General features: G+C 44.0%; 2 protein-coding genes across 6 annotated transcripts; one reads left to right on the forward strand and one right to left on the reverse strand.

Annotated features, from left to right (window-relative positions):
- The first annotated feature begins 129 nt into the window (after nt 1–129).
- LOC120062387 (fructose-bisphosphate aldolase B-like) lies at nt 130–4865 on the forward strand. Its single transcript, XM_039012325.1, has 9 exons — nt 130–262; nt 1025–1137; nt 1307–1512; nt 1849–1903; nt 3213–3373; nt 3591–3674; nt 3897–4071; nt 4184–4383; nt 4571–4865. The coding sequence occupies exons 2-9, from the start codon at nt 1026–1028 to the stop codon at nt 4664–4666; spliced, it is 1089 nt and encodes a 362-aa protein (XP_038868253.1). The 5' UTR covers nt 130–262; nt 1025; the 3' UTR covers nt 4667–4865.
- si:dkey-74k8.4 (L-asparaginase) lies at nt 4724–7754 on the reverse strand. 5 transcript variants are annotated; one of them, XM_039012329.1, is made up of 8 exons: nt 7600–7754; nt 7196–7271; nt 6667–6806; nt 6474–6569; nt 6235–6395; nt 6005–6088; nt 5379–5541; nt 4724–5211 (listed from the first exon to the last, which is right to left on the reverse strand). In XM_039012329.1, the coding sequence occupies exons 3-8, from the start codon at nt 6802–6804 to the stop codon at nt 5122–5124; spliced, it is 732 nt and encodes a 243-aa protein (XP_038868257.1). In that variant the 5' UTR covers nt 6805–6806; nt 7196–7271; nt 7600–7754; the 3' UTR covers nt 4724–5121. The 5 variants fall into 5 exon arrangements, with proteins under 5 accessions (XP_038868257.1, XP_038868258.1, XP_038868256.1 ...); XM_039012330.1 differs by lacking the exon at nt 7196–7271; XM_039012328.1 differs by lacking the exon at nt 7600–7754 and having other exon boundaries at nt 7196–7589.
- Nucleotides 7755–8524: the final 770 nt, after the last annotated feature.

Here is an 8524-nt window from a genome sequence, read left to right on the forward strand (position 1 = left end):
ACTTTCAAGTTCTGATACAACTCAAAGTCCACAAAAGATGCATTATACACAAAAACGCCCCCGCCCGCCTGTCTCGACCAATAGCATTTCCAGTGGGGATGCACGCCCGTGCCACATCACTCAGCGTTCGTCACCCGTCCGATAAATAGCACTTTGTTTTGAAAAATCGTTATTCTTCTCAATTATTCCGAATTACTGGGAGGCAGGAGAGGCAATTTGTCTATTCGTTTTCTGCAATTGGTGTTAACGTTGTCATATTTAAGTAAGTTTTACCTTCAGCTTCATACTTGCATCATTTTCAGATTAGCTTATCTATGAAAAGGCTCATAAATGGCAAAAAGCGTTTCTGTTTCTGGGCTACAACGCTTAAAACTTAAATGTTGCAATGGAGTTAAGGTTACAATGTTTCAACCCGATGTTGCAAGAATATCTTGGATGTTTGCAATGTTTGAGGCTCCATGCGGTATGCGGATCTCTGCAACCTATGCTCTTCACTTCTAGTCAAATTTTTATGCTTTGTAAGCAAAATATTTTATGGCAAATGTATACGTTTTTGCAGATCTTTTTTTTTTTTTTCAAGGTTGGTATGTTAACTTGTTTAATCGAAAACAGTTTCTGTAACTTGAGAGCGCATGCATGGCGTTCATGTGGCGTGAAACGCGCCACAATTGTGTAACTTCTAAAAAATATTTACTTTGAGTCCTCCTGAATCTGATCAAATTTGATGGCATTTTGCCATCTTTATGGTGTGAATGATTTGACTGACTTCTATAGTGAACTGTGAACCTATTTGTCCTAGGTAGGGGGAAGGTAACTTATTAGCATTCAGACTAAAGTTCAAACTGCAGACAAGCCAAATATTGACAGAGTTGAGGAGGGCGAAGGGTCCTGGTGGTAGATGTACTGTTAGTGTCTGAGAATATGTAACACGTTAACAACCACCAGAACTAACTAGCGTACATAACTGGATTTAGGTTAATGGACTGAATTTATTGAATTCTGTTCTCTTTAATCTTCTCCACAGGATGACTACCCAGTTTCCATCCCTTTCTCCAGAGCAGAAGAAGGAGCTCTCTGACATTGCCCAGAGGATTGTGGCTCCAGGGAAGGGCATCCTAGCAGCAGACGAGTCCACAGGTGAGGAGGCAAAGCTGGGCATGGATAAGTGGGGGGAGTTGGCGAGGTGGGAAACTGCTGTTGTATTTTCTCAGCAAGTAGCAGTGTTGGCCATCTGAAGGGAGTGTTAGAGAAAGAAGTTATAGGTATTTGTCATTCTTACATTCTTCCCCATAATTTCTCTGACTAGGCACAATGGGTAAGCGCCTGCAGAAGATAAACGTGGAGAACAATGAGGAGAACCGTCGGACTTTCCGTGACCTCCTGTTCTCTGCAGTTGACCCCAGCTGCATTGGCGGAATCATCTTCTTCCACGAGACGCTGTACCAGATGTCGGACAAGGGCGTCCTCTTCCCCCAGGTCATCAAGGACAAGGGCATTGTGGTCGGCATTAAGGTGAGAAGACCAGCAACGTCCGGTCCCTTTTTGAATGCCATCCTTGATCTGGGACAGTTTGGTTGGTGAAAACAGGACAGGGAGGAAGTATGTATTTTCAAGAGTACTCAGACAGGACCTGAGGCTATGCTGCAGTTGTAATGAATGACTCTCTTCCCATAGTCTACTGATAAGACTGGTTGAGTGAAGACAATTATGAACACAAGCCCATCCAACAAGTAATTACTGGAGTATCTGCTATACTGGCTTCACTTACAAAGATTGGATGTCATATAATGACACTAAGGATTACACACTACTGGGAAAGGGGTTATAGTTTGAACATTTGTTTTCTAGGTGGACAAAGGCACAGCTGGTCTGAACGGAACAGATGGAGAGACTACCACACAGGGTAAGATTACACTCTTAATTTCTGTTGCAACTCTAAGTAACAAAGCCCTGTGTCAAATCTGAAACACTTTGAAACCAGTTTCTGAAAACTCCCAAGACCACATTTAATCAGTTTGACATGATGGATTGCAAACCGTCAACAGTAAAATGCATTGCATGACTATGAAAGCAAAGACTGAACAAAAATATAAATGGACCATGTAAAGTGTTGGTCCCATGATTCATGAGCTGAAATGAAAGATTCAGAAATGTTCTGTACACACAGCTTGTTTCTCAAATTTAGTTTACTTCACTGTTAGTGAGCATTTCTCCTTTGCCAAGATAATCCATCCACCTGACAGGTGTGGCATATCAAGAAGCTGATTAAAAGGCATGCTCATTACACAGGTGCACCTTGTTAAATTAAAAGGCCACTCTAAAATGTGCAGTTTTCACAATACAATGCCACAGATGCCTCAAGTTAAGGGAGTGTGCAATTGGCATGCTGACTCCAGGAATGTCCACCAGAGCTGTTGCCAGAAAATTGAATGATAATTCCTCTACCATAAAGGTACATCCAACATCATTTTAGAGAATTTGGCATTAAGTCCAACCGGCCTCAACTGCAACCCATGTGTGTGGGCGAGCGGTTTGCTGATGTCAACGTTATGAACAGTGTACCCAATAGTGGGGGTATGGGCAGGCATAAGCTACGAACACAATTCAATTATATTGATAGCAAAATGAATGCACAGCGATACCGGGATGAGATCCTGAGGCCCATTGTGACATTTTATCCGCCGCCATCACCTCATGTTTCAGCATGGTAATGCTCAGCCCCATGTCGCAAGGATCTGTACATCATTTCTGGAAGCTGAAAATGTCCCAGTTCTTACATGGCCTGCATACTCAGACATGTCACCCATTGAGCAAGTTTGGGATGCTCTGGATCGGCATATAAGACGTGTATTCCAGTTCCCGCCAATATCCAGCAACTTCGCACAGCCATTGAAGAGGTGTGACATTTCACAGGCCAAAATCAACAGCCTGTTCAACTCTGCGACGAAGATGTGTCCCACTGCATGAGACAAATCGTTGTCACACCAGATACTGACTGGTTTTCTGATCCACGCCCCAGATTTTTTTTTTTTTTATGGCATCTGTGATCAACAGATGCATGTCTGTATTCCCAAACAGGTGAAATCCATAGATTAGGGCCTAATGAATTTTTCAATTGACTGATTTCCTTATGAACTGTAAATCTTGGAAATTGTTGCATATTGTGTTTTTTATATTTTTTGTTTAGTATAATATTATCCTTCTCTCATCAGGTCTTGATGGACTCTCGGAGCGTTGTGCTCAGTACAAGAAGGACGGTTGCGACTTCGCCAAATGGAGGTGTGTGCTCAAGATCTCCGACGCCTGCCCCTCGGCCCTCGCCATCGCAGAGAATGCCAATGTCCTCGCCAGATACGCCAGTATCTGCCAACAGGTGTGTGCATGCCATGAGAACTTCTCCCTTCTAAAACTATAGGCCCTGTACCCTAGGATAGGATGAACTTTAATGTACCAGAGGGAAACTGTCAGATGTACAGTACTACTGCTCTACCTGACTTCACAAAAACTAACAAATGATCAGAAATTCCTTAATGGTAAGGTTTGTCTCCATAAGTGTGTACACGTGATGTTAATTCTCTTTCTCTCGTCAGAACGGCCTGGTGCCCATCGTGGAGCCAGAGATTTTGCCTGACGGAGACCATGACCTGCTGCGCACTCAGTATGTCACTGAGAAGGTGAGCTCATAACCTTGTTGTACTCTCAAATCTGTGTTGGCCTTCAGTTAACACCAACTGTTATTTGAATCACATTTCTCAGTTGTCATTTTCTCTCCCTTCCACAAAGCCAGTGCTGGACTTGTTTTAACAGCACGAAATTACAAACTTACCACCCCAAATCTTAGTCACGCTCCAATTGACATGGCTGAACTAAACGCCTCTAAACCATCCTTCTCACAGGTCCTGGCAGCCACGTACAAGGCTCTGAACGACCACCACGTCTACCTGGAGGGCACCCTGTTGAAGCCTAACATGGTCACTGCTGGACACTCCTGCCCCAAGAAGTTCACCCCCCAGGAGGTTGGCATGGCCACCGTCACTGCCCTGAGGCGCACCGTTCCTGCCGCCGTGCCCGGTGAGCCCGGGTTAGGTGGATTTGAAGGAGTAAAACTTGTATATTTAGTTAGGATCAGGTGACGCTAAAATGAACTCGCCACCAAATTGCTTAAACCCCCCCCCTCTCTCAGGCATCACCTTCCTGTCTGGAGGTCAGAGCGAAGAGGAGGCCACCCAAAACCTCAACGCCATGAACCAGACGTCCCTCCACCGGCCTTGGAAGCTCTCCTTCTCCTACGGCCGTGCGCTCCAGGCCTCCGCCCTCGCCGCCTGGAAAGGCAAGGCCGCTAACAAGCAGTCAGCGCAGGACGCTTTCACCTCCAGAGCCAAGGTAAGATGGTGGGGTTATTCTAGGGTAGAGTGGACAACTTACTTACAGGTGCTGGCTACAGGGATATCATTGAGAAGCTATTGTATGGTGGCCTCTTTACTTAAAATGAATTCGTTTCAAATTGTCTCCTTTCTCTCAAAGCTTCATTCTGGAACCACTTTCACTAAATCACAAACTTCAATTTCAGAGCAACGGTTTGGCCTCCAAGGGAAAGTACACAGCGGTCAGCAGCGATGACCAGGCTTCCATGCAGTCCCTGCACACAGCCAACTATGTCTACTAACTAGAGAACACGGCAGACGCAAGGAGCACAACACAACCTTGAGAAATTTGTCACCTGCACACAAAGCAGTTAATTATTCAGCTGGGTTGTCTTGTTTTACTGGTCCCTCCCTTCCCCTTCCATGATGACATTCCCTAATGACAGATCCAGTTGTACAAGTTATTCTCTGGAGAAAATTAAATAAATGGTGTATAACAAAGCCTTTGTAAAAGTGTCATGCTGTTGGGTACAAAACACTTAAGGGGATTGTTAGTATAATCCTTTATCAATAGGCAAAGCATTGTACGATAACACCTTTTGCCAAAAGTATGACCTACACAATGTACACTGAATGACCTCTGTCTAGGGTTATTGGCTGGATTAAAAAGGATGACTTTCCTGAGGGGGGTGTTCACTGGAAGTGGTCAGATCATCCTGTTGGCCAGGTGCAGCAGGTAGGCCTGTTTGGGGACCTGCTAAGTGAAGGAGTGGAACAGCTTCAGGATGCTGGGCAGGTTGTTGTGCTGGGCCTCATCCACCGCAGTCCAACCCCAGATGTCACGTTCCTGAAGTGTGCAAATAGGGTTTCGGGGGAGTTAAACTAAGGATTGCGAACATTGGTCTTAACAATTTGAGTGCTAACTGGAGGTCATTGTGCTGCCCCAGGACTGCAGCCATCATGTCACTGGTAATAAACAGCCACACCTTGTCATAATTACAGATTAGGCAGTACCAGAGGGGTGGCTCTGTACTCCAGCAGCCTGGACACCATGGTCCTCTCCCTCAGCCTGACTGCAATGTGCAGTGCTGTACGGCCGTTATAGTCACTCTGGTCCAGGTTCACGCCAGACAGGTACCAGGCTTGCAACAGCTGGTAGTCCTTGTTCTGGACAACCCTGGTCAAAACACAAAATGGATAAGTACCCACAATCTACAATTGAAAATAAACTAGATAGTGTGAACATTTCCAATCAATCTTCAAGCTGCAATATGTAACTACCTGACAATTAAGAAACTAATTATAGATCTCATTGTCAGCAAGTCTAAGATCTGTTCTGTGCTATTTCTATACTTTTGTTTTTGAATCTTTTACTTTTGTACAACAGCTGGAAATACAATATTTTTGCACATGGAAAATATATTTACAGGCAGTTTAGATGGTACGATTCTCTACGCTGTACTTGCTTTGTCAAACTGAAATTAGGTGAACAATTTTTTGCTACCAGGAATTGACAGTGATTTCTGCATAGTGCATCTTTAAGGATTAGCACAACACACTCGTTTGCTTATAGACGCTGACAGATAAGCAAGATGTATATGCTATGACCAAAGGTCTAGCTAGGTAAGATGTAGACTCACTTGATCAGCTCCAGCCCGATCCTCACAAGCTCCAAAGACAGAGGGGCTCCCTTCAGACGCAGGATGCGAATGATGTCAAAGTGCCTGGAAGGAAAAATTAATGGATTCCTTTCAGTCATTCCAGGAACATCTCTTTCAAATGATTTCAGACAGACACCATTGTATGCTTATTTGTCAGTCAGCTGGTATTCATATCACAAAAATAAATCCTCTAATTATTCCCACTGCACCTATTCTTGATGGCCAGGTGAAGCGGTGTGTATCCAAAGCGGTCTTTGAGCTGGGTGCTGGCTCCTTTACCCATCAGGTACTTGACCATATCCAGCCTGCCCTTCTCACAGGCCTTGTGGAGGGGGGTGGTGCCGTCGTAGTCCCCACAGTTCACATCCATCTGCGAGAGGAAGGGGGGAGAGCGTGAGGAGTTTCTCAGACAATGTGTAAGGTGTCTGTGTGGCGAAGAAATCCTCACCCTCTCCAGGATCTCCTGCAGGGAGAGGAAGTCATTGTTCTCCACACATCCACAGGCGAAAGAGGGCAGCAGCTCCCCGATCATCACTTTGACCTCCTGAGAAATAGATGGTGGGTGAACATCAGTCATGTTATTGGTCAAAGGTCAGAATAACTTCTTAATGAACCATACGAATTTCTACTTGGTAACACACTTCTTGGCTCTTGTTCTTCAGCCACTTCAGCTTCAGCACTTGGCCTACCCAGTGCAGAAACCTTCTGTCTCTGGTAGCAGTGCCCAGAATTATGATGGGTTTGGTGACAATGTCCGGTCTGTCCTGTGTGCTGTCCATCTCTGCAAGGATGATTTAGAAGATGACTTTATGGGGTGGTAGCCAATAAAATCACCTACACCCAATGATAAAATGAACCCAGTAATCAATCTTTTGGTTTAAGTAAAGTCAGCTAGCCATCTAATAAAAAAAAATATATATAACGTTACAGTAGGAAGAGAGGAATATGTTAAGAGGTAGCTTGGCCTACTAAAACCTTTGCTTAGCTAGATAGCTAAATTAATATTAGCGTTAGACAACTTTTTAGTGTTGACTCTCGAACTAATTCCCCAACATTGTAGTAAAGTAGCTAGCTAATTGACAATGTATTTACGCATAGTAAGAGCTCAAATACCCATTGCCGACTCGAATTGGACATAACAAAATTCTTGCACTTGCTTGCGTGACTCACCTGCGGCCTGCTGAGTGCTGCTCTCGATACTTGATGTTATGGTGGTCAACCTGACCGTTGACCACTTGTGTCGTCACTAGTTACCACAGTAACAAAGTCATAATTATGGCTAAATCCCGCCTATTTCTACAATTTATCTTCTAAAATCAGATTTTTAACCCTAATCTTAAATTAAGAACAACATATTAGATTACATGAATTTTTACGACTTTGTGGCTGTGCTAACTAGTGACAACCGTTGACTTGGTCGCAGGACCAACTGGCCTAGCTAGCTAGTACCTTGAGGAGGAAAAGAAAATCACTCCTCTAACGGTCAATGTTTGCTTATCAAAAGCAACGTGGCAGGTCAGAATAAGTAACGTGGCAGGTTAGGAGAATTAAAGTGGAAAGTTAGGAGAACTAACCTAGTGTGAGCGCTGCGTGTAACAAATCCGGTATCAGGATAAATAAAAAGCAAGGTCTGCTAACTTTCTTTAATTATGTTTCATTAACGCAAACAATAAATGCCAAATGCAATTTTCGTATATACGGGTTCGCTGTATCACCGCGCAGGGTAAAAACAGGGAACTGTGGAATGTACTCAAATAGCAGTTCTTATACTATGACAGCTTTAGTTCCAACTCGTCCGTTGGCCTATCATAGTAGAGGCTGAGCGCGGTTTAAACTTTGCTCCGCCTTTGCTGGCACTCGGACTTGTCCAAGTCCCTTAGTGCTCTCCTCTGTCCACATCTGGTTGTTGGGTAGATTAGATCCGTCTTGTGTCTCCCCCGATTCTACACTCAAACAGTCCCTTATTTGGTATTGATCAGTGCCCTAACCTCCCTGGTTGGCCTAGAGATATGCACCCCTCCCCTCTCCAGATTGACCACAGCTTTTATGGCCTGTCACTCAATGTTGGTCAGTCTTTACACACATACATCTGTATTGTTTGTGTGTGTGTAACAAAACAATAATCATCTTCATACAATATGGTAGCAGGCTATAGTGCATAAACATAAATCCTAACACTAGCAGCAGGTTAAGGTTAGGAAAAGGGTTAGGCTTAGCTAAAAAGCTACAAAGAAACAGCGAAACGGTCTTGAGTGGCAACCAATTAGCTGAAAGGGCTGCCATACATATATTGATCCTCCCACTTATTTCACAACGCCCACTTTAACACACTCTACATTTGCAGTTACCAATGACTCACATTAACGGGCGTATCAACTCATGTGGGTGCATGGAAAGCAAACAGCTAAAATACATTTTTTGGTGGGAGCAAATTAATAATGATGCTATATATAGCTACACATACAGTACTAGCCACATAAAGTTTAGCCTTCCATTAAT

This window comes from Salvelinus namaycush, chromosome 17, assembly GCF_016432855.1.
Source record: "Salvelinus namaycush isolate Seneca chromosome 17, SaNama_1.0, whole genome shotgun sequence".
Taxonomy (NCBI): domain Eukaryota; kingdom Metazoa; phylum Chordata; class Actinopteri; order Salmoniformes; family Salmonidae; genus Salvelinus; species Salvelinus namaycush.